We start from the raw sequence: 24,533 nt of genomic DNA on the forward strand, positions 1-24,533 counted from the left end.
AAGAACCGTCAGCCCTGACTGGTGTGGCTCCACAGGCTGGGCATCTTCCTGCAAAGCAACAGGTCTCTAGTTCGGTTCCCGGTCAGGGCACAGGCCTTGGTTGTGGGTTCAGTCCCTGGTCGGTGCACCTGGGGGAGGTGGCTGATGGATGTTTCTCTCCCATATTGCTGTTTCTCTCCTCCTCTTTCTCCATCCCTTCCCTTCTCTCTTAAAAAAAAGAAAAAAGAATTGCCATATAAACCATCCTTGGATTTCTGCTTTGTAGAAGTATTTGCTCAATAGGCCCAGCCCGGACCCAATGCTGCCCCTCCTTTGATCAAACAGCCCAGCCCTCAGTCTCTGCAGGCCCTGAGGACTCCTGGTGCTCACAGTCGCCACCGTGCTGTGGATGCGGGAAATCCAGGACTGTTTTCTAGATTTTGGCAGGAGGCCAAGAAGCTTTTATTTTGAAATTTTAGATTATATCCTCTCACCTTTTTCCTCCCTTCCTCTCTTCTGTTGACTTAACATGCACAATTTGTGAAGCAGTGACTGCGTCCCAGGTATGTGCTGAGGGCCGTGCAGGGATCGCCCCCACGTGATCCTTTAGAATAACAGTATGAGTTGTGTGTTCCTATTAACCCCATGTTACAGGCTGGGAAGCCTGAGGCCCAGAAGAGTTCAGTAACTCGCCCAGAGTAACAGCCCTCGTTGGACTGCCAGGGCCTGGTAGAGTCAGGACTTGAATGCAGACGACCTCTCCCAGACCTGCGTCCTTAGCTAGAGTGCTGTTCCGCTCTCTCGCTCGCCACTCGGCTGGGCAGAATTGGATGCTAAGTCACCAGCTCTTCTTTTGGAGACTGGCCAACAAAGAAGTGGTCGTGGTTCTCAGGGTAAGAAGGGGGGGCGTTGCAATGCAGGGCAGTGACTGGGGACATAGGCTTTGGGGTCAAGTAGACCCGACCTGCCTTTGCACGTCACCTCCACTGCTGATGACGTGGAACCTCACCACACCGTGTGTCCCAGTCTCCACATCTGACAGGATACTGGTGCGAACCTCTTAGCATTGTTTTTAGGGTTGAACAAGATGTTGGTGTACAAAGCTTTTAGACCAGTGCCCTAGGAAGTTTTAGCTGTTGCTTGTATTAATGCACTTGGAGCCCTTAAGTCTGAGCCTGCCATGGAGTAACAACTCAGTGCAAGTTGCGTTGCGGGGCCAGCCTGCTTTAGGTGGTGTGAGAGAGGGTGGTGAGGGTGGTGCTGTCCACTGTTCGGGGGTAGTTCCTGGTTATCGGAGAGGTATTTTAGGGTTGGAACTGTTGCTTCCCTTTCTTGGGGTGTGTGTGTGTGTGTGTGTGTGTGCGCGCGCACGCGCGCGCTCACTAAAGGACTTTAAACCCCTTTCTCAGCCACAAACTTTCTTGAGACACAGCACTTAGCATTTGAGGATGGAGAGGAAGAAGGCTTTGAGCTTGAGAAAATGTCTTGTTGGTGAGGTGGTCGCTGACTTTAAGGAAACTGACTGTTGATAGAGGAATAGTGTTGTTGCTGATAAAGGTCACTTTTGTCTGGCCCAGAAGAACCAGAAGGAGCAGCCCTGGCCGACTTTACTTTCAGCCCCTGACTCCATAGCTGTGCACTTGCGTGCTTTCAGGTAACGGTAGCCTCGTAAGTGGAGGTGTGCTGTGCATTTCAGTGCCGTACAGGCGCATTCGAATCTTGTGCCCCTAGAACTAATCTGTGTTAAGAGCATGGTGATGATACTTCTTTTTATTGAACACTGAATATGTTTTAGGAACTGTTTTTTTAGTTTTTATATACAAATAATTTATGCTATTATATTCAAAACAACACTGCAAGATAGGTATTGATATTATTATTCCCACTTAACAGATGAAGGAATTGAGGCTCAGGAAGGTGAGGGATTTGTTCAGATCTCCATTGCTAGGAAGTAGAGGATGAAGGATTTAACCCTTTTCACTTCCCATGGTTTTTTGTTTGTTTTTTGGCAACCGTAGACTGGGACGGTGGCCTGTGTTAGGTCTTAGCTATAGAAGGACCTCACTTTTAGTGTTCTTCCTACCTGGTGGGTTCTGGTGCTGGAAGTGGGGAAGCTTTGTGACAGGCGTCCGGTTCTATTTACACATTTATTACAGATTGTGAATGTTGCATTGGGCTTTTCTGTCACCAACATGTATTGGAGCTTCGGTGTTGCCGCTGGGGGTGTGAGAGGACGGGTGGCCCTTGGTACAGGGTCTGTTTATCTGCCGTGCGCCCACGGCTGACGGCGCCCAGCGTAGCACCGTAACTGCACACAGCAGCTTGTGAGCTGGGCGGGGCAGGCGGAGACTGGCCAGCTGTCCACGTTTGTAGGCATCTGAAATAGGAGCTCGGGGCCTGAGGAGAGAAACGGGCCAAGTGCTTCGCTTGATGCCTGAACACGAGGACGTTAAGTCACAGGGCAGCTCTGCCCTCTTCCAGGTGAACTACTTGAATTGGTGGAGCCTCTATTTTCTTCCAGAATCTTGTAAGCGTTGCCCCTTTCCCGTCAAGACTCATTAGTCTCTTGGCGCCGTTTGCAGGCAGGACCCAAGGACCCCCACACACACCTTTGGAAGCCGCGTGCAGTGTGTGATTGGTGCTGACCCGTGGCCGAATGGTACAGATTCGTCCAGGCCATATTATAAATTGTTTTGGGGAGCTAGGGGGATGGCCTGAGTGAATTGCCTTCTGCTATAAAAAAGTGAGGTTTTTTCCTTAGCTTTTGTCAGTGAGCATGTGGATGATGTTTTTTCCCAAACTGTTTATTTTTTTAACTCTTACTTGGAATACAGGGACACTCTGCTTTCATCTTCTTCGTCTTTTGCGAAGGGCTTCTTGAATTTCTCGTGCCATCGAGGTAGAAACGGGCGGCCTGTATGTCCATTGAAGACGTCTCAGGATGGTCCCTAATGATGCGTCTGACTACCAGTTGACCAAGTGGAGGGATTGATCACTTGTCACATGAAACCAGCCAGGACTGTGCGGAGGGGCAGCTGTAGGCATCTGTGAAACATTAATGATCAGACAGTAGGTCGTGGCACCTTGTAGATGGATCATCTGAAGGGTCCAGGAAACCATCCGCTGGAGACACTGTCCCACGATGGCTCTCGTGCTTTTGAGGAACCCACCCGTCAGTGTTAGTGTTGGCGAGAATAGTCTGTAACTCAAGGGGACGGGAGCCGTCGGGGTTTGGGAGCGGGTGGGATTGTCCATGATCTGCCCAGCCTGCGAGGAGAGGCTCGCTGCGCCCTTCTCATTTCGTGAGCTAGCACGTTGTTCTGTAGAAGTCATTTGAAATTAATTTTGTCTTGGTTTGGGTTAACACTCTCTACCCACTGGTTACAGTAGGAAGACCTGTGTATTTGTTCTGTGTCCTTCTCTGTCATTCCGTGTGCAGGGTCGGGGACGAGTCACTAAACTTTCTTGAGCCTTGGTTTGCTTATCTGTGAAGCTGGGGTGATAGCACCGTTGCGAGGCCCTCTCAAAACCCACACTGGTGTGCCGGGTTTGTGGTGTGTCGTTAGCAAATGTTAGTTTGCTTTCTCTTTCGAAATTGCTTCACATTTTGGATATTTAGTATTCTTGATAAACAACAGTTAACTTGGAAAGTAAAATAAAATTTTATAGATGATACATAAATGTTCTTTTAAATGCTATTGTTAATTCTAATAATAAAGAATTTCATAATGTTTTTTAATATCCGGCTCCATTCTTAAAATTTTGACTTAGGATGAAACTGTAAGCAGATGGAAAGCACTAAACTGTAGAATCAAAAAATTTGTTTTCTGGTCCTGGTTCATTTGCTATTTAGTGCTATGATCCATCTTAGTTATGGATAAGTCTGGGCCTTGATTTTCTTCATTTTAAAAAGCAGTTGCTGACTAGGTGGTTCCTAAGGTTCCCTTTAGCTTAACATTTCTATGGTCCTGTGCCTTAAAATCTGGAGAGGTAGAGGGAGGCACACTCAAGATACAGTGCTCATTCACCTGGCTCTGTCCTTAGCAGAGCCAAGAACAGTGCGTGAGACACCTGGCAGGCAGCATCCAGAGCCGGGGAACTTGTCACTTGTCATCTGACCCGGGGTGTTTCCCTGTGTAAAGTCGTCCTCTCTGCTCAGCGATGCAGGGTCATAAAGAGCAGCAGAAGTTGCCTTTAGGTTGAGTGCTGATTGGGCTCCATGCCGGCAGGCTCTCTGAGTTAGCAGGTCAATGTTGGGGGGAGGGGGGGATGCAGGAGGGGAAGAGCACCTGCTTGTGGGGAGGCAGGCGGGCACCAGGTACGCCTGTGCTTTCTGCTCCCGCCCCTTGCAGCGGCTCTGGTTTGCGCGTCCAGGATGCGCTCGCCCGTTGCGCCTCCTTCGTGCCCCGATTGCTAACTGCTTTTGAGACTTTGCCATTCCACCCAGTCCACCAGGTACATTTTGATCAGGGAGCACAGAGAAACTGCTGTGTGTTCTGCAGAGGTTTCTGGGCTGTAAACTTTGACACCGTTACCTAGAACCATTTTCTAATCTACACTGCAGCAAAGGGAGAGCTCCCCCTCCTGAGTGGGATTCATTTTGGATCTTTCACTCCCTGAAGGGACGTGTAGGGAAAGTCAGGTGAGGGCTGTTGCAGTACTCCACACAGAGCCTGTGTGCAGGTTGCTGCGTTTTGCTCTGGGATAAATACACCAGGGAGGGGTGGTTGGGACCTCGTTGCTGGGCGGGGAGTCGAGGTAGTGTGGGGGCCCTCTTAGAGCTGCCTCGTTTGTCTGGTTTTCATGGCCGCAGATGGGGTTGGGAACAGCAGTAAAGAGGGAGAAGGTGAAAGGGGGGAAGTGTTTCCTGGTGCCATCCTGGTGCCTCTCTAGAGGTGGGTCGGAGGGCTTCCGGAAGAAAGCTGAACAAGGACAGAGCAGAACAGTACAGGCCCAAAACGCGAAGGGAAGATCTTACGTGGGTGGGTGACTACGGCATCTCGGCACCTCGTACCGTTTTCTGCTCGGAAGGTCCTCTCCCTTCCCCCCGCTTTGGCTCAAGGGCTGCTGCCAGTTCCGTGCACCCCCCTGCACGGGGCAGGGCACTGTGCGGGGTGAGAGCGGTGGAAGTCTGCCCGTCCTTGTCGATGCTAAATGACTTGGAAACTGGGATAACGCCGCACCTACCTTTCTAGAGGCTCGTGGCAGCCCAAGTGGAAAACTTGCGTCAAGTGAGCAGAATGTCGGGGGGGAGGGTCTTGTGCCCCCAGCACTGTTTATGTGAGCGGTCCGGCAGATAAGCCGTGCGCTTTGTGCTCCGGGGGAGTCCAGCCATGTGTGGAGGAGGCCTGTAGGGACCCCCCCCCCTCGGTCAGTCATGGTGCCAGACACGTTACCTCATTGCCAGCAGCCCAGCAAGGCACAGAGGGTTGTTAGGCTCATGTTTTACAGTTTTCAAAACTGAGGCTCTGAGGAATTAAATGGTGACTTGCTTTTAGTCCCACCCTGCAGGCTAAGTGGGAGAACAGGAATTTTTAATATTAGATCACATCTGTGCCGCTAGAGTCTTAGATTTCTCTGAGAAAAGGCTGAAGGCGGTGGGCCCTTGACCTTGCACGAAATGTGCACACACACCACCACCTTCAGGCCCCGTCGGGGCGCTCACCAGGGTGGGCCTGTGAGGTTGGTCCCCCAGTTATTTCACGAGCCTGCAACTTACCCCTTTTCTCAAAGTCTTTAAAAAAATAGGTTTCAAATTTCAGAGCCCATAGTAGATCAGAGGCAGCATGTTAGGTGAGGAGTGTAGCTGATGGCCTGACAGGCAGGAAAATCGAAGAAGCAGACACAGGGCCATATTCCAGGAGTTCGTGCTCTACCCGCGTCCCTCAGCCAGGGAGCGGTGCTTTGTCCTCCGTGTAAAAACATGTGCCTCGGAAAACGTCTCGGTGGGATTACCACCTTTCAGGATTTAGAGAAGATTGGTACTGTAGTTGTCTGGAAAAGTCCCTGGGAGGAGGTCCCAGCTCCTCGGTGATAAAGGAGTAGCCGGCATGTCGGTGGTTCTGAATGCAGGGTACGGTGGTGGTGTCCTCCATTCCTGCGGTCATTTTCTGTCTCTTCCTCCTGAGGCCACAAGCCTCTTGAGGGCCAGGACCACGTCTGACAGTTCAGCTCTGCGTCCCCACTGCCTGCCCCATCGCTCGAGATGTTGCTCAGCAACTGGATCTGGCGGAGAGGGCCTGGGGTGCGGCAGGAAAACCTCTCAGGGTGAAGATAACGGGTTCAGGGGCTGTGTTGCCACCGACTGTGCCACCTTGCAGAATTTCCTGTGACCCTCATATTCATCTGTAAAATGAGAGAACACGGGGGCAGGGTTTGGGTGAACTTGAAAAGTCTGTCCAGATTTATATTTCTGTGATTCTGATGGAATATTTTTTAAAAGCAGACTCCGTAAAGCGCCTGTGTTTTTACGATGATCAAAATGACATTGACACGCCACCAAATTGCGCACTGTAAAGTACTTAATTTCATGTTGAGTGGTTTTACCTTGATTTTTAAATGATGGCACTGACCCGGCTGTGGTGATGCACAGTAGACCCCAGTAGGTTGAAGGAGGCCTGGCCTGCCAAGTGGGCTTTCACTGTGACCTTGACTCACTGGATAGTGGGCATTGGGTTTTCCCATGGGCACAGAAGGCCATCCAAAGTGAATGCTGGTGTTTGTGCTGGGGAGCCATCCCCCTCCATGTGCGGCTGCTGTCACTGTGCCCTCCCTGCAGATTCAGTCAGAGGGGGGTCACTGGAAGAGACACTCTTTCTGTTGACACAAACTGTTCCCAGAGTGGCCTGCAGATGAGTCGTCGGCTGGGCTGGCCAGTGAATCTCGCCCCAAACAGCCCTCAGCACAGACTGTTCCTGAGCTGTGCTGTGCTGTGCTGTGCTGTGCCGTGTGGCAGAAAATAGATTCAACTTTTAAACAAAGTTGCTTGTTGGATCACAGATTATACAAGGCAAAACCGTGGTTAAGTTAGACTCTGCGAGTCTGTGCTGAATCTGCCTGGCTCCAGCGCAGTTACCTCTGTGTTGTCTGTGAAGTAGTTGCTAAGCCTTCTGGGAATGTAAATGAGTGAAGGTCCCGATGAACTTCAGGACATGCTGTAAAGGCCTGGAAGCTTTGGTCCTTTGCGTGTGGACAGCTGCTGGTAAGTGCAGATCTGCCGCAGCCATTCGTAGGCCAAGCAGGGCTTCTGCTCCGGAATCCAAGCAGCCTGAGTTACTGCTTGCCCGTTAAATTACGGACACTTCCAGTGAAGCACACTCAGACCCATGGTGGTCTCTTCCAGAAAGCTTAGCCATCTCAGACGTTTTGGGCTGCCTCGCATTTTCAGGAAGTGACCTTGTCCTGCCTGTCCTGCCTCTTAAAGTCTTAGACTACCCCCCCCCCACCCAGTCCGCTCCAACTGCGCAGTCAGAGCCCCAGTTGCCATGGAGACCCCTCTGCTGGCCCCCTTGCCCCTAGTCCCGTTGCTGGTCAGGCTATCTCCCGCAGTCATCAGTGCATCCTTCTGCGTCACTTGCTGTTGCTGTCCAACAAAGTCTACCCCAGAGAGAACAGTAGTCATTTTATTATCTCCAGTAGTTTCTTGGGCCACACATTCAAGAACGCCCTGGCTGAGTTGTTGTGGCTTGGGGGCTCGTGCTGTTGCAGTCACACAGCTGAAGCTGGAATAGTGGGGGCTTGGAGCACTCGGGGGCTGGTGCCAGCTGTCTCACACCAGAGAGTCTCGAGGTGACTTCATGTGTGTTTTCGGCGTGGGCTGGGTTGGGCTTCCCCCGAGCATGGTGGACTTAGGGCAGTCCAACTGCTTACACTGCAGCCTGGGGGCCCCAAGCCTGAGTGGTCAGCAGGTGAGGCATAAGATGAGTTACCTGTTGTGGCTTGGCTTTGGAGTCGAGCATCAGTTCTTCCATTTTCTGTTGATAAGAATGGTCACACACACACACACAAAAAAAACCCTCCCCATGCAAGGGGTGGGGACAGAAATTCCATCCCACCAAGGGAGGGGCGTGTTGGGCGGGAGAGCTTGGAATGGCCATTTGGTTTTGGAAAAGGTAATCTGCTTCACCTTCTGGGACTCAACAATACTCCTGTCACTTCTCTGGGAAAGTCCTTAGGGACTCTCATCCCTTCTGGAGAAGCAGATTTTAAAGTGCTAACAGCCAGACGGCGTGGCGCAGAAGTCTTCACTGTAAGTGCACTAAAGCACAACGCTGGGTGAAGTGAGGTTCTGAGGCGGGGCCTGCGGCTCTGGAACCCTGGAGCCTGCTTGGAAAACCGCTGCCTCTGAGCCGTTTGGGCATGGCCTGGCCTCGGTGTGGATCTCTCACCGCGGGGGCTGCGCCCCGCTGTTTTGCCCTTCTTCCCGAGCACCTCCCTCTCCAGACCCCCCCATGTATCTCGCTGTACCTGCTGTTTGGCGATGCCCCTCCGTGCCTGTGTGGGCACTTCTGCTCACCAGTGGTCACCAGTGCATGCGCCCAGCTTCCGAGGGATCTCACGAGGTTCCCTGTACCGCTTAGTGTGTACCTTTACTGTGGAACTGTTTCAGTTTTGTAGGTTTCATCATATTAAACTTTGAGCTTATCGTACTTTGGGCCATGTCCCGTTCTTTCATCCTCACTTAGAGGACTGAATAAATTTCAATTGGCGGCGATTTGCAAATTGGTCTTCACGCTCCTGGTTCTTCGACAGGCCGAGTTTGGCTGCACACGGCGATACCAGCACTCCCAGGTGTCTGGAAACTCCTTGGTCGGCTTTTCAAGCTGGAGTGTTCTGTTTGCCTCACTGTTCTGTTCTGAAAAAATTGTTGTGATTTTGTATTAGCAGCTGCTTGCTTTGTTGTAGGGTGATTTAAGCAGTTTGTCTTTTTGGGTCCTGTGAAAAACCAGCAGAAAGTGAAACATTTCCCAGCTCTGTTGATATATTTAAAAAGTAAAACAAAAAACAACCAAAAACCTAAACTGACCCCTTGGAGCTTCACCAGCTTAAAGTGGGGTAACTGTCCCCTCCTTTTTATTTGACATCCTGACAGGGACTTTCTCTCTCTTTTTTTTTCCACTATGAACTTTGACTACACTATAAGTTCCTAGAGCAACAACTTTGTTATGTTCACCAGTCAGCGTCAAAACCAGGGCTTGTCACCTAGGAAACACTCAAATAATTATTGCATGACTAATTGAACGGGCAGGGGATTCTGGAGAGTGAAGTGAAATGGTCGGTCTTTTACCGGTTACCCTTCAACCTGGAAAACACCGCCTGTGGAGGCGGCGCTGGCAAAGCTCACGCTGTGAAGGAAGGGTCTTGAGTCAGTTAGGATTTGGGAGGAGCCATCCTCAGGGGGCGAGAGCCCTTAGGCACAGGGTGACAGCGTTCAAAACAAACAGGAAGCCACTGGTTAGAAGGAACCAGGGTGGGGAATCCTGGGTAAGACTGACTTGTGAAGAAGTGCGAATCAACATACGTGAACCCGCCGCCTCGTCTCTGCACCTCCTGTGCCCCGTTCTTACCCCCCCCCCCCGCAGGCGTGTGATTATTCACTCCTTTGTGGGTGGTTCCTTGAGGGTCGGAACTAGGTTTCATCCCTGGGGCTCAGTTCAGGGCCTGGCCGGTAGGCTTGGCACTCAGGGCGCAGCTATGGGATGGAAACCTAGGCCTGCAGGGGGCTGTTGAAGGGCAGGGTGGGTGGGATCCTGTGGGTGGCCCTGCACTTGCTGAAGGGTGCAGGACTAGCCCGTCTAGAAGGAGTCTTAGAGGTCATCTAGCCCAAACCCCGGCCACCAGACGGAGTGAACAGCCCTAGTCTCACAGACATCGAGTGACAGGATAGACCTTGGCCTTGACTCCTGTCTTTGCTTTGTTCTTGGTTTTGTTTTTTAAATTACCTTTAAAAAATATCTAGTGAAGTGAAACAATAGAGAGGCTGGAAATAAACCCATGCCTATATGGTCAGTTAATTTGTAGCAAAGGAGCCCAGAGTACACAATGGGGAAGGATGGTCTCTTCAGTAAATGGTGTTGGGAGAACTGGACATTCACATGAGAAAGAATGAAACTGAACCCCAGTCTTCCGCCATACACAAAATCACCTCAAATTTTTTAGTTATCTGATAACCATAAAGAACATATTAAAATATATGTAAGATTTAGCATCATGATATTATGAATAACTTTGAACCCACTATTTTATGCAAGACTGACGGAAATACCAACTTTTCTTTTCCCAGTGCTTTTCCCGCCTTAAAATACTCTTCTCACTCTTCTGGGTTTTGTGTTTATTGTTCCCTTGTCTTGGCTAGTAAGAAGGAAAAAAGGCCTTGCTATACTAATTTAAAACACACACACACGTGTGTGTGCTTATGTGTAGCTTATAGTTTAGCATTTCTTGTTTGAGCTTTGTCAAAGTGGCAGTGTCCTAGGTGGTCCCCCCGGGCTCGCTTCCTCACTCGCACCGTCATTCTATTCCTGGGGTCACTCCTGTTGTGCAAGGGGCTTAGGTCATCAGTGTTTTCCTCATGGACTTGGGCCTCTTCCTGTTTGGGCCCCTCAGGGTTTGGGATGACTCCCATGCAGAGGGTTCCAGTTAAGGCTAATTTTAACTTTTTTTTACAAGTTGTCATTAAACTTTCCTGTGTGGCTTGGCTTATGGAAAGCTTTTAGTCATTTACTAACTTAATGAAAATTAGATATCCTTAGCCTTAGAGATTCGTAGGGAAGTATTTCCAATTAAGATTACTTGGGATTAATGCGGAATATGAGTTATAAACCTTTTTGCAACAGTTGAACCCCTCTGAATCCCAGTATGTTTTGGGTTAAAGCTCCAGTGTAGCTGGGGCTTAATTTATGCCTAAAATTTTATTGTGGTTCTCAGGAAGGTTGTTTTTTTTAAATAGTTTTATTTTATTGTATTTTTCTTTTTTTTCTAAAATTTAATTCTTGTTCAAGTACAGTTTTCTGTCTTATATTCCCAGCCCTGCCCGCCCCCCGCCCAGTGCTCCCCTGGAAGATTGTTAATATCTAAATTGAAACTGTCTCCAGGGACCAGAAGTCCTGGGGGTTATGCGTGGTCTGTGAATTAGAATTATGTGTGCGATTTTCTGGGAGTCTGCAAGCCTGCAGTCCCCAAAACTAATGGCTTTAAACCAGGGCTTCTCAGGTTTGACCGTACTGACATTCTGGCCAGGTTGTTGGGGACTGTCCTGTACGTAGGAAGTTTAGAAGCATCCCTGGTCCCTACACATCAGATGCCAGTAGCTTCCTCTGTCCTCGTGATGACACCAAAATGGTCTCCAAACATTGCCAAATATGTCATGGGGGCTTGTGGGAAGGGCAGAATAGTCCCATGGAGAAACACTAGCTCACACTTTTTTAAAAAAATAGACTTAATTTTTTAGAGCAGTTTTAGGCTCGCAGCAGAGGCCAGCGGAGGTGGGGAGCCTGTCCCTCTGACCATCCCTCTCACCTGCACGCCCTCGCCCACTGTCGGCACCCTCACCGAAGTTACAGCTGACCGACCCACACTGGCGCAGCGTGGGAACTTGACGTTCAGTTTGCATTAAAGTTTGCTCTTGGAGTTGGCCGTTTGCATTAAAGTTCGCTCTTGGAGTTGGCCATTCTGTGGACCCGGACGAATTGATGACCACACGTAGCCACCATTTATAGTATCACGCAGAGTGGTTTCCCTGCCCTGAACCCTCTGGGCTCTTTTATCGCTTTTTCTCCTCCAGCCCCGGGCAACCCCTGATCCTTTGACTGTCTTTATAGTTTTGTCTGTTCCAGAGTGTCCCATAGTTGGAATCCCACAGTGTGTAGCCTTTTTAGATCAACATGTTAATATTTCACTTAGTAATTTACATTTAACACTCCTCCATGACTTTTCATGGCTTGATAGCTTATTTCTTTTTTGTTTTTAGTTTTTCAATTACAGTTTATATTTAATGTGATTTTGTATTAGTTTCAGGTGTACAGCATAGTGGTTAGACAATTATATACTTACAAAGTGTTCCCCCCCCCCATATTTCTAGTACCCACCTAGCACTATACATACATTATTGACTGTGTGGTAGCTCATTTCAGCCTGAATCATACCATCTGGATGTACCACAGTTTGTTTATCCATTCACCTACCAAAGGCCATCTTGATTGCTTCTAGGTTTTGGTGATTATGAATAAAGCTGCTGTAAACATTCATGTGCAGGTTTTTGAGTGGACGTAAGTTTTCCATTCCTTTGGGTAAAAACCAAGGGGTGGTGTTGAATTGTATAGTAAGAATATGTTCAGTTTTCTTAAGAAACCACCAAACTAGCTCCAAAAGTGCTTATACCATTTTGCATCCCCCAAGCCGAGAATCAGAGTTTCCATTGCTCCACACCCTTGTTAGCGCTTGGTGTCGTCAGTTCTGGACTTCGGCCACCCCAACAAGTGTGTGGTGGTGTCTCATTTTAATTCGCATCTCCGTGGCGATGCAGGATGTTGAGCGTTACTTCATATGCTTGTTTGCCGCCTCTGCATCTTCTTTGGTGAGGTTTCTGTTAAGTTCTCTGGCCCATTAGTTTACATCTTTAACCAACTGACCTGATCATTTAAAGTTTCCTATTCTTGCACGGCCAAGGGGGCAGATAACTACTTAATGTAGTTTGAACACCTCACTCCAATTCAGAGCAACCAGAAAGACTTTCAGGTTGGGTCAAATGGGACAAATGTTATAAAATATATTTTAAAATATTTAAAACATGTATTTGCATACGTATAGAAAATATTCCTAATCAGACACATGCTATATGAATTAAACAGGTAATAACTAAACCACTGCAAGAATCCTATAAAGTAGATACGCTCCATTTTAGGGATATGTAGAGGCTTGTAGAGGCCAACAGCTCTGTCCAAGGCCATAAAGTAATGAATGGCAGAACCGGGAATGGAACACAAGTCTCTCTAGTGTCAAATCAGCTAATCTGGGTTCTCGGCCTCAGAAGTGTTAAAATGCCTCCCCATGCCAGCAGGCCAGGCCCATGCCACCACGGCTTTGGCTGGCGTGGAAGGCACGGCCCAAGTAGGGAATTCATGGTCGCTAGAATGTTGCACTAAGCAGAACAAGTGCTACAAAGTTTCTGTGTGTGTGTGTGTGTGTGTGTGTGTAGAGGGCAGCCGCTTTGCTGTGTGTCCCAGGATAGTCACAGATAACCGTCTTGAGCAGCGGAGTTCTTTCTCTTTTTTTGAAACCAGCCTGTCGTATGTGGCCATATTGGCACCTGAAAATGAAATTGCTTTCAGTTTACTTCATGTATTTTGTTTTGAAATGAACGTGAGGTGGATCTTGTCCCCTAGCCTCTGTAAAAGTTAATATGTCGCAAGTGTGGATGGATGGTCATAATGAAAGACTGTATTTCGTTACAGCCAAATGTGGCATTTCCAGGATTACTTTATATATTTTACGAAGATTCTTTAGCTTCTTGATGGCGGGGCTTTTAGAAATCCTGAGATCAGAACCGGATACAGATCAGGTGATGCCGTTGATTGGTGAGGTTGGGGACTCCATCTGCGTCTCAGCATCTCTGCCGTTTTACCGGGCCCACCCTCCGTACCTTGTATCTCGTCAGACCTCCTGAGGGCCTGGCCTTCGATGTTATAACCAGCTCTGCCCCGAATTTACTCTGCACTTTACCAGTCTGTGCCCACTCAGCTTATTCCTCCTCCCTCCATTATTTATCACATACTTTCAATGACTGACACAGGCAGGCTCAGTAAATTTGTGCATCATGAAATTAAATGAGGAGAGTAGTGTGGAAGTACACAAGGCTGGAAGAAGGTGCTTGGTGAACGCGAGTAATCTTGACCTTCCCAGGCCCGTGTATCAGTATGACACCAGTGTGCTGCCTTGTAGTCCACCTGCAGAGTGAGCTCTTGGCTGTGAAGGGGTTCAGTTCAGGTCCTGGTCTATTTTGCAAGGGTCTGGCACCATGGAAAACGTACCAGGCTTTAAGAAGAATGACTGAAGCACTTAACCTTTCCATAGATTTTGCCAGTTGTTCTTTGCCTGGCTTTTGGTTTTCTCTCTGGCTTGGAGCTTATCAAGGAACCCGGTCTGGTGATGCTATCAGATATTGCCTTTTTAAATCCAGGTTGTAGGAAAGAATAAAGAGCTTAGTCTACTCTTCAAGCATGTTCCCCATAGAACCAGTTGGGAATTAATACATAATGCATCTCCTATGATCCGCTGCATAAGAGAAGGAAAGCTGGTAAACCTTTGAGATGTGGCTAGAACAGGGCCACTTTCTGAGCTCTCTAGCCTATTTCCCACTCTTTGATTATCTTTTGGATGCCTCCAGTTGACACAGACACTGCCATCAAAGAGAGACTGGCAGTCCCCCTCTGGCAGACGGCGCAGAGCCCGCTGCAGGCCCGCTTGGCCTCAGCATACCCTGGGCAAGTCGCAGCTGCAAAAACGCTTGTTGGAGGAGGGTTCTTGGTGTTGCTATTGGCAGAATGACTGAGACGCTTTTCTTTCTCCTTTCAGAGTGATCAGCAGCTGGACTGTGCCTTGGACTTAATGAGGCGCCTGCCTCCACAGCAGATCGAGAAAAACCTCAGCGACCTGATCGACCTGGTACGTTCCATGTTCATGTGGCTCCTTTGGGGGCAGTGGCTCGTAATTGTTTGCTTTCAGTACCTTTTCCATTCAGAATACAAAACACACAAGAAACCTCCTCTCTCCAGCCAGACACCACCACTGGGTTACCCGATTCCTCCAGACAGAGAAGTTGTTTCGTATGGTTGTCTTGCTGTCAGCACCACCTGTGTTGATAAAGCCCAGGTGGGAATTCTGAAGTTGGTTACGTTCTGTCTCCTTCCCCCGCTGCCTTGTTCTCAGTTTCTAGACGCTGCCCTTTAGGCACGGAGAAGAGGCCAGGCATCCGACAGGCATGCAGCTGCTGGACTCTGTTCCTCTCTGTGCCACTGGGATGTTTCTGTAGCCAAAGCGGTAGGAAACCCCACCTGTAAAATGCTTCAGTGGCTTCACAGCAAAGCATGAAAGTTGGCTTTTGAAGATCTCTTCACATCCATTTTTTAAATATTTAATTTTAAGATTCAGAATTATTGGTCTCAGAATGATGCCTCAGATTAACTGGGACCATAATATTATTTGAAAATGTTCAAGGTATTAAAAAATGTCTATAAAGCTCTGGGAAATATTGAAAGGAGGTAAAATAAAATAAAACCAGGCCCTATGAGGTCAGTTGAGTTACCACCTCATTTGGCCAGTGACTTCTAGCTCTATCTCCGAGGCCTGTCTTCTTTTCCTCTGTTCCGTGTTGTCTTGGGTGTAATTATCACTTGCCAGCCCTGGCTCATCAGTGAGGTGTCTATGAAATAGTTGTCTGAAAACTTGTTCATGTGCTGTGGTGATATATTTAATTCGATTGTACGAAACCCAGACAGTTTCACCAGGAAAAACCAGGACTGCAGGAGACTCCTGTCGTTCGCAGATGCAGCGCCTCACAGTGGTCTGCAATGTCCTCCGTGCAGCTCTCTTGTGTCGACAGGCCCCTCCCCCCCCGGGCCCCCAGTTGTGCGAGGCAGCTGTGGGAGACAGTGTGGAGCCTGCTGGAGAAGTTATGAACTTGCTGTCTTTCACATGAATAATTCAGGCAGTGGGAAGAAGGAGGGTTCTTGAGATAAATGGTCCAGGCAAGAAAGGCAGCTACAGGTGCTTGTGATGGAAGAGAAGAGGATGGAGAATTTGATGGCCCTTGGCTAGACAGCTAATTTGGATGAGCGTTAAAGAAAGAAGGTGGAATTGTGATGCAAGTGACCTACTGCATCCTCAGTCCTGGGTCACAGACCAAGAGTCAACAAGTAGACAGCAGTCACTGAAGTAGCCTGGGCCTAAACAGAGGGGCTGCTGGTGGGCTCCTGAGCGGGCAGCAGCCCCTCTGCTCCAGTCGCTGGCTGCCCTGTGGGAATGTGATGCCTGTTACTTGTTTTGGGGAATTTCTGGAGGAGCCGTACATTTGGAATTGCAGGTGAACTATCCTGATGTTTATGAATGTTGGGTTGGTTAGATCTGATTTTTGTGCCAAATTTGGGCACGTGCCTGGGAAATGTGGGTTGTGGGGATGGAGGTCAGAGAAAACAGTCTTAGTTGGGAAATAATGAAATATTTTGGGCAGGTAGGAGCCATCCTTGAAAGTCAGGAGGGCTCAGATTTGTTGTGTTGCTGGTTGTCACCGTCGAGCCCCTACTGAGCTGTGTGCACGACACTCGTGCTGAGCAGTTTTCCTGCATCTGTATTTAACGCTCGACAGCCGTGCAAGGCAGTGTTAGGAGCTGCAGTCTGGAAGTGCTGTGAGTCTTTGCGTTTTCTTGGTCAGAGAGTTTGGAGGGAGACTATGCGGAAGAGGTGGGCAAAAATGGAGGGAATGGGCAGGTCCCTAATTTGGTCAGCTACAGAGGCTTCTTTTTCTTTTACACTCAGAGAAGGTGTGCTTGGCCAAGTTGAAGTTTAGTTTGCCAATTTAGTTACGGCTGTGTTTTAGAAATGAACCAAACATAGAACGAATGATGAGCACAGTTTTCTCAGACCCGTCTTTGTGTTTGTTTAACAAGCTATTTTGTTCTTATGGCAACAAAAGTGTTTTACTACAGCTGTGATTCTCTCATCATTCTTTATTTCGGAGATGTGCAGGTTTCAGGGAAGCCTGGTTGGCCGGTTCCATTGCAGCACCGGTGGAAAATGAAGGAGCCGTCCTCCACGTGAGCCCAAACGCGGGGCGGGAGAGACCAGCCCCGAGGTGGAGCTGGCGGGGCGGTGCTCAGACCCAGGTAGAAGCGCTGCACTGTGCCGTCCCTGATACGTGGTGGAGCGTGTGGCACCCTGCAGATTGCTGTCAGAGCCCGCCGCCTTTCCACACTTAACTCGGTCTTCTGTGCTGGTGGCTGGAGAGGGAACGGAGGCAGGTGTGGGTTGTCGGACTGAGCTGGATGCTTTCATTTGTGTTACCATTTCCTCGGTGTTCCATAATGTATATACGACCACTTCACCTTCTCTAGGGGGTTGAGACTCGGAGGAAGAAGCCAGGGTGCTGGTGTGGCTAGGCAGCCCCGGGAGTCCCAGTGCCACCTCCTCGGGAATTCTGCTGGGTGACTGTGGGTCCCGTCACTTAAACTCAGCAGCAGGTGAAATGCGGTGCATCTTATGTGTCAGTGTTACCTGTTTGGGGGGGAAATTCGGGTAATTTAATTCATTAGTAATTTAAAATACTAAAGCACAGATGTATTATGGAGGATAATTTAAAATTCACATAGTTAAAATAAAAACACCTGGAGACTTGAAAGAATTTCCTTGTTAGAGCCAGGCCACTTAGTGTCACCTGTTCACCTCTGTCCGCTGCTTCCCCGAGAGGCAGGTGAGGCACCGACTCCCCCCACTGTTGCCTGGCAGCCAGCCTGGGGCCCATCCACCTCCTAAGGCTGAACAAGAGGCCATAAATGATTCCCATCACCCAGAATGGAATGGGGAATCGGTGTTCTCATTAATTTTTTTAAAATTTGAAGCATGATGAATGTCAGAGTGGAAATGAAGCGTGACTTTTCGCTGACTTAGGACCGGGTAACGCATGCCTCATTAAGACTATACTGACGTGCTCCAGAAGCCGCCTTTTGACTAATGGTCTTGCTTCAAGGTCCTTGCTTTGCACCGTAGCGCACAATGGGCGTTTGGGCTGGTTTTATATCGGATCCTGTGACGAGTCCTAGAAATCACTTATTTGAATGCTTTCCTTTAATCGTTGCTGTTTTTCTTCAACTTTCCCTGGGAATGACAGGTTTTGTTTCTTTCTTTTTAACTGGATTTGCAAAGTTCTCTCACTCTTGCCAGAGTTGGTCTGTGCGGAGTGTACTGCTGCGGGTCCGAAGTTCACTCGCAGCTTTTGTTTCTTCCCACAGCCGTAGTTTCGGAAAACTCCACTGCTTCTAGGTGGACCCACTGCCACGGGTCCACCCAGAAGCAGAGTATCTGGGCCTTTGTTTCACGTGACCTGGGGTCAGTCAGAGGCTTCCAACGCCACTAGTGCACTGCGTGGTGCCCATTGCAGCCCTTCTTGCTGTGCTCACCTGCCTAAAATAATGAAGGGGAGGGGGCTGTTTTTGAGAAAAGTCGCCAATATTAAGACTGACAAGAATGCTAGGATTTGCCAGCATTTCCCATGAAGGGAATGGCCTCTCTTAGGTGTTGGAGCCAGAGGACTGCAGGCAAACGCACCCTGCCCACCAGCGGTCCGGTTACAGAGTGGTGGTAAAGGGAACTATGGCGTATGCTCGGCAGCGAGGCCCAGGCAGCCCAGTTTGTCATGCCAGATCGGCTTGCTTTTCTCTTCTTTCTAGTGTCAGAGCTTTTGCTGCCTTGGGATTATCGTGCATGCTCTGATTGGTGGGAAATGACCTTCTTTTGCAGATGGTCAAAACATCATTTTATTACATAGTAATCCCATTGTACTGGAGCACAGCCAGCCGAAATCCATTGTTAAGCTGTTTCAAAAATACCCATAGGTCCATGTGTGCCAAGAATCCTGTGATGTTAGGATGTGCTCTTGGCTTCCTAAACTTTGACCTTCTATGGCTTTGCTCTGCACACTGGCAGCGATAGCTGGGGTGTATTTTGAGCCCTGAGCTGAAGAAGGAGTTTGTTTCTGCAAATTGGCACCTTTGCCTTTCTAAGAGCAAACCAAAAATAGCCAAGTCTCTGCTTGCACGGTCACTTCATTTTTCAGTTCCTTTTTTTTTCTTTGCTATAGTCCACCTGAAGATCCAGCTTTGAGTGTCCCCAGATTTTAACCAAGCAAGGGGGAAGAAAGTAGAGTCGGCTGGGAAAGCACCCAAGCCATCCCAGCCTGGCTTGCAGGTTCGAGGGAAAGAGACACCCAGATGCCCTGACTACCTCAGCGTACTCCTCTTTTTAGCAGCTGGAATTGCCCTCCGGAAATAGGAAGGGCCAGCTGGGTTCAGGGCCTCGTGCTGCCAGCCTCAGCAGTGGCTTTGCTTCCAGCGGCTCGCAGAGGCTGTGCAGCTCTAGTCTGTTTCGCTAGCGTGGTGTCTGCCCAGGAGCCCGACAGATTGGGAGGATGGAGGGCACGGGCACAGCGAGCGAGCGAGCAAGTGGAGACCTACAGCTTACCGAGCTTTTCAGACTGTAAGATAGGACGCACCTAGGTTTTAGAGAAGGAAAATAGGGAAAAAATTTAAAGCAAAAAATGGGGTAAAATACTTAATAACATAAATAATATAGGCCCCATCCCCTACAGCGAGCCAGGTGAGCTACATTCGGACTGTAAGGTACACCCCTCTTCCTCCCCAATTTGGGGGGAAAGTTGTCTTATAGTCTGGAAAATACAGTGCATTTCTAAGAACCTGCTTTTCATGAATCTGCCCTCGGAGCCAAGCTCCCACACGTTGTGACCGGTAAAATTAAGGCTAATAGTATAGGTAATAGTTCATTAGTATTACTGATTATCTGACTTCTGCTGAGCGTTGGCACTCAGATTGCAGTCTGTAGCAGCTAGACCAATGAGCCCTGTAAACTCTCTGTCCCGGGACAACCATGGGGAATGAGCCTTCACACTCCCTTCTGCCCCCCGGTGGTGAACACGTGCTGGCTTGCGGGGTCTTGAGAGCCAGATGTGATGTGGGTTAGCTGTGGTCAAGAGTGAGCAGGCTTGTGTTTTCTTGCCCAGTTTCCCCATTATTGTCGTCATTTGAAAGTCTCATACCAGCATTTTCCCTCCTTAATTTCAGAGGCAACATCTCAGGTGTTTTCTTCTTTCCAAATGGGTCTCAGCTGAAGTAGGTGAAAGGCACTGTGTTTTGCTGTGTGTGATATGCTCCCATGTATACTGTGCACCCATGGTTTGGGCCCAAATTTTGGGGAAAAAAGTATTTTGTTTTTTTAAATTCAGTTATTTATTTATTTGTATTTAGAAACAAGAACGGTTATTGTATTCCACGGTAGTATTTTGCATACAGATAACGTTATTGCTTTCTGAAGTTACACTTTTAACGCATAGCATAAATAGAAGAAATGAAAACATCTATATAGATACGGAATTAGCACTGTTCATGTATAACGCACATCCTTATCTTCCCCTCAAAAAATTGGGCAAAGAAGTGCGCATTATACACAGTACAATGAGGTGATGGACTCAGCCAACATTTACTGAGCATCTCCTATGAGTGAGGCACGGTCGTGCTAGGCCCTGGGGAGAAATGAAACCTTTATTCCTTGGCTGCCCTTCCACAGGGAGAAGTTGTTTCAGGGATCCTCACACTGGGTCCCAGCAAGGGTGACTTTGGTCAGATCTCAGCCTGTGGATCTTGGCGATGACTGACAAGCCACTACTGAACTAAGTTAGTTGTTCTTACTGCATTTAACGTCTGTGTGCCAGACGCCACTGTGGGTGCTGCAGGTGCAGCGTGAAAGCCCTCGCTCCGTAGTACTTACATTTAGTGTAGAATTCCGGAAAGATTTTACTGGAGGAAGGAAGACTTGGCGATGGTCCGCTTTGCACTCATTTATTTATGGAATGGATACATAGCAGGCATATTTGTTCGTCTTTGCCTCTGAATGAAGGCGTCTAGGCCCTTGAATGCTTGTGCCCAGCTAGCAGTGGGTTTTGCCATCTTCTCTGACTTGGTGCTGGCTGCCTTTGGCCCGGCCCCGTGCTGCGTCTCAGATTCTCCCCCCAGGGTGTTCTGGCGGTAGAGGGGAGCAAATCCAAAAGTGTCTGCCTCAAGTAGAGAATTTTGGTTTGTCTTTCTAAAAACTGTGTTGCAATTCATAACATGTCCATATGCAAGACATTTTAAAATAAAAGGAATGCTTTTCCACCAAAGTCAGGTTGATCCTCCAGGAAGTTGGGTCCTGTCCCCCTGGGGACATGGCTTTGCTGAGGCTCTGGGACTCCGGGATCTTATTTAGGGATGGTGGGCTTTGTGACTGGGCCTCCCAGAGGGCAGGGCCATTCCCTCTGTGGTGATGCCTGGAGGCTTCTCTGTAGTCCTGATCATGGAGGAGGGGCCTGTGCTGCACCCCATGCGCTATACCTACAGACGCCCCCTTGCGGGTTTCTGTCGGAGGTGGGGGGGCTTGGTTTCCCTGCTCCCCTTGGTCAGAGAGTGTGCTGGGAGGCGCTCTCCTGGGTGCGGTGCTGTCCCTGGAGCAGGAGCAGAGGGGCGTATTGAATCATTGGCAGTCATGCAACAACCCTGACCCTGGCACAGGGTCTGTTGCGCTGGTGTCTGAGCCTTCCTGTGGGCCCCGACGCTGTGCTTCAGTCCCCGTTTACAAGGGGAAAAAGCATTCCAGCCAGGGGCCTCCAGCAGTATTTTAATGAACTCCATTCCTTAGAAAGTTGTGGTGAGCCTTTTCATGCAAGCCTCTGCTCCGAGAATGGATGCAGCTGTGACGACTGAAACAGGGAGAGCGGGAGCGCAGACCCTGCACTCTGCCTCTCTCTCAGGGCCGCCTCTCCAGAGGAAGGCAGCCTTTTGTAACCCTGGCCTGTGGCCGAGGCAGGGACGCAGCCACCTCATGGTGCCACCTCAGATTTGCGTCAAGGCGGCAGCTAGTCAGCCCTTGGGAAATGCTGTGGTTTGCTTAGAAAGAGGAAATGGGGCTTCCTGGGGTGCCCCGACCTGCCCTGCTCCCCCAGAGATATGGCCAAAGTCATTTGGAGTTCTCGTGAGTTCTGTTCTGGCAGAGGAACACACCCTCATTTGATTCCATTAAGAATGAGCAGACCAGAAGATTAAAACTTGAACCTCGATGAGTGAGGGAGGAAAGTACAAGGCCATTTGCTTTGTGTGTGTTTGTGTTCCTTGGGGGGCAGAGCCTATTTCCAGGAGACAGTGCGATCGATGCCCACTGGTCCTGAACAGTGAGTTCCAGGACAGTAAGCTTCCCTGGGCAGGAGGGCCGAGCGCAAGGGCGCTGCAGACCTCCGAACCAGGGGCAGGACGAGTGGGACCTGACAGCTCCGGAACAGGCCCGTGGCGGAGTGACTCGGGGTGCAGCGCAAGCGGTGGCCGTGTTTCTCTCCGAGAAGACGCTCGATTATTGAAAAAATTGCTGAAACAGCTAAAGAGTTTGAAGGAAAACAAGCTAAATATCTACTGCACAGCAGGTGCTATACTCCTAGTGGACTAGAGAACTAATACTTAACTGAACATAAGAAACCAGAGGGAAAACATCGACATTGACTCTCGAGGTGGGGAGTCCTTTATACAGCATAGAAGCTAATGACAAAAGCATGACTTTGGTATAATCAAATTTAATTTCAAGTTTAAATAAAATAGAATTCCAAGGCCAAAGACAGACTCTGAAAAAACATTTGCAGCTTGTGGCAAAGAACATATCTCCTAAAATCGTCAGAAAACACCTTTTGAGGTTGTTAGTGTCATTGTCCCCACTTTCAGTTCTGTGGTTTAGAACTGAGAGAAGTAGCAGGGGCTTTGACAACTTGACCACTGTCACCAGGCAGTGGTGGAGCAGCCAAACTTTGAACCTAAGCATCCTGACTCCAGGCTCCCAAGCACTGTGCTGTTGCCTCCAGCAGTAAAGAAAGGGTAGGGCCCAGCCAGAACGGCCTGGTTGGTTGGAGCATCGTCCCGTAACCAAAAGGTCGTGGGTTCAGCTCCCAGTCGGCGCAGACCCAGGTTGCTGGTTGGATTTCCTGTCTGGGCCCTGGCGTAGGCGCATGCATTTGTGACTCCTGGTCCAGGTGCTTATTACCATGCCTGGTTTAAGTGCCAGTCCAGTCCGAGCGGGTGTGGGAGGCTACCAGTTGATGCTTCTCTGTGTCCCTTCTCTCTAAAAGCAATGAAAAAACAGTGTCCTCGGGTGAGGAGTAGAAGAAAAAAAGAAAGGTAGGAATACGCTGTGGGTACGCAGGTGATTCACAGAGGAGGTAATGTGCACAAATCTTACTGCTTTGCTGGTCAGGAAAGTGCAGAGGCAAATGAGAGGAGGCTGGAAAAGCCTCCTCCCCGGTGACCCTTCTGCCTGCTCAGTGGACGGGCCGCGTCCTCTGGATGCAGCGTGCCCTCTTCCTGGCCTCCGCTCGCTGTGATGCTGGCTCTGGAGGAACTAAGACACTGGGCAGTTGCTCTGGTCACCCCCTGTGACTTGCCCCAGTTGCACTGTCACGTTCAAGGTCCTGAGAAGGCCTGCAGTGGAGAGGCAAGGACCTGTTCTCCTGTGACCCAGCCCTTTTCTAAGTTGCTTTCATGGAACCCACTTGGGGAAGCACTGGTTCCTGGGAAGGTTCACGGTTCACGACCTACATGTCAGGTGACCTGGACTCTAGACCCTTTCTGGCAGTGGCCTTATTGTGTGATGTTAGCCAGCTTTTAAATTCTCATAACTGTTTGGTAAAATGGCATAAAAAGAAACAGCTTCCCTTAGTTTATTGTTTTCTTTTCCAAGAAGAGAACTGCTTTAGAAAACTTCTAGCTCCTTCAGTAGGAGGGAAAGAAGGGGGTGGAGAAAAAAGCGTGGTGTGCATTAAGCAGACCTTATTGGAAGTCGGGAGCCGAGGCTGAAGCGTTGTGCCTGCCGCTCACTGCCTTGTGGTTGGCAGGCCTCCCTGGGTCTCTGTGACGGGAGGGCCGGCGGGTCTCACTGTCTGAGCCCTTTGCCTAGAGCCAGACCTCGCCCCGGCCCCTACTGTCGGTGCCACTGCTTTTGGATCCCCTTCTGCTGGCAGCAGAGGCGCGGTCTCTCTCTGGCCTGCGACTGTGTGCCTGCCCCATGGGGGGAGATGTGGCAGAGTTGAGTGGGCTGAACCCCCACAGGTCTCCCCCAATCAGTCTCCATCCAGCCCCTGGACAAAGCAAAGCAGACTGGGACCTGAACCATGTCTCTGTCACCTTCCAGCTTCGAGACCTCAGGCTACAGCATCTCCCAGGGTTTCATCCAGTAGACAAGACTGGGATAAGAAAACCAAATTCCTGGGGCAGCTGCCAGGATTTGGGAGTGTGTATAAAGCGCCAACATAGGGCCTGGAAAGAACTATTCCAAGTCGTGAAATCCAAAGACCTACAGCCAAGATTGCTCTATCCAGCAAAGCTTTCATTTAGAATGGAAGGGCAGATAAAGTGCTTCTCAGATAAGATCAAATTCAAGGAGTTCATCATCACCAAGCCCTTATTATATGAAATGTTAAAGGGGCTTATCTAAGAAAAAGAAGATAAAAAATATGAACAGTGAAAGGACAGCAAACTCACAGTTATTAACAACCACACCTAAACCAAAAGCAAACCAAGAGGACAGCTAGATCAGGAGTGGAACCATAGAAATGAAGAACACATGGAGGGTTAGAAACAGGGGGGTTGTACTTGCTCTCNGGCAGAATGGTGGGGGAGGGAGGGTGCGGGTGGAAGGGATTGAAGGGGGGGGATAGAACAACTGTAATGGTATAATCAATAAAATATATTTAAAAAAAAAAACAA

The 24,533-nt window shown here is 49.2% G+C and overlaps 1 protein-coding gene across 2 annotated transcripts in view; it reads left to right on the forward strand.

Moving 5' to 3' along the window:
* Positions 1-24,533, forward strand: part of CAPZB (capping actin protein of muscle Z-line subunit beta) — a 126,286-nt gene that overhangs the window by 39,848 nt on the left and 61,905 nt on the right. Inside the window, exons 1-3 of one of the 2 annotated variants that reach the window (XM_037032986.1) lie at positions 573-577; positions 1,730-1,733; positions 14,551-14,640. In XM_037032986.1, the coding sequence (XP_036888881.1) occupies positions 1,731-1,733; positions 14,551-14,640 (93 nt within the window). In that variant the 5' untranslated portion in view covers positions 573-577; position 1,730. Of the gene's footprint in view, positions 1-572; positions 578-1,729; positions 1,734-14,550; positions 14,641-24,533 lie in introns of those variants that run through there. The other variant, XM_037032984.1, reaches the window with a different exon arrangement.

The sequence above is a fragment of the Sturnira hondurensis genome, unplaced genomic scaffold (genome assembly GCF_014824575.4).
Source record: "Sturnira hondurensis isolate 20B ecotype Veracruz unplaced genomic scaffold, ASM1482457v3 Scaffold0021555, whole genome shotgun sequence".
NCBI classification, from domain to species: domain Eukaryota; kingdom Metazoa; phylum Chordata; class Mammalia; order Chiroptera; family Phyllostomidae; genus Sturnira; species Sturnira hondurensis.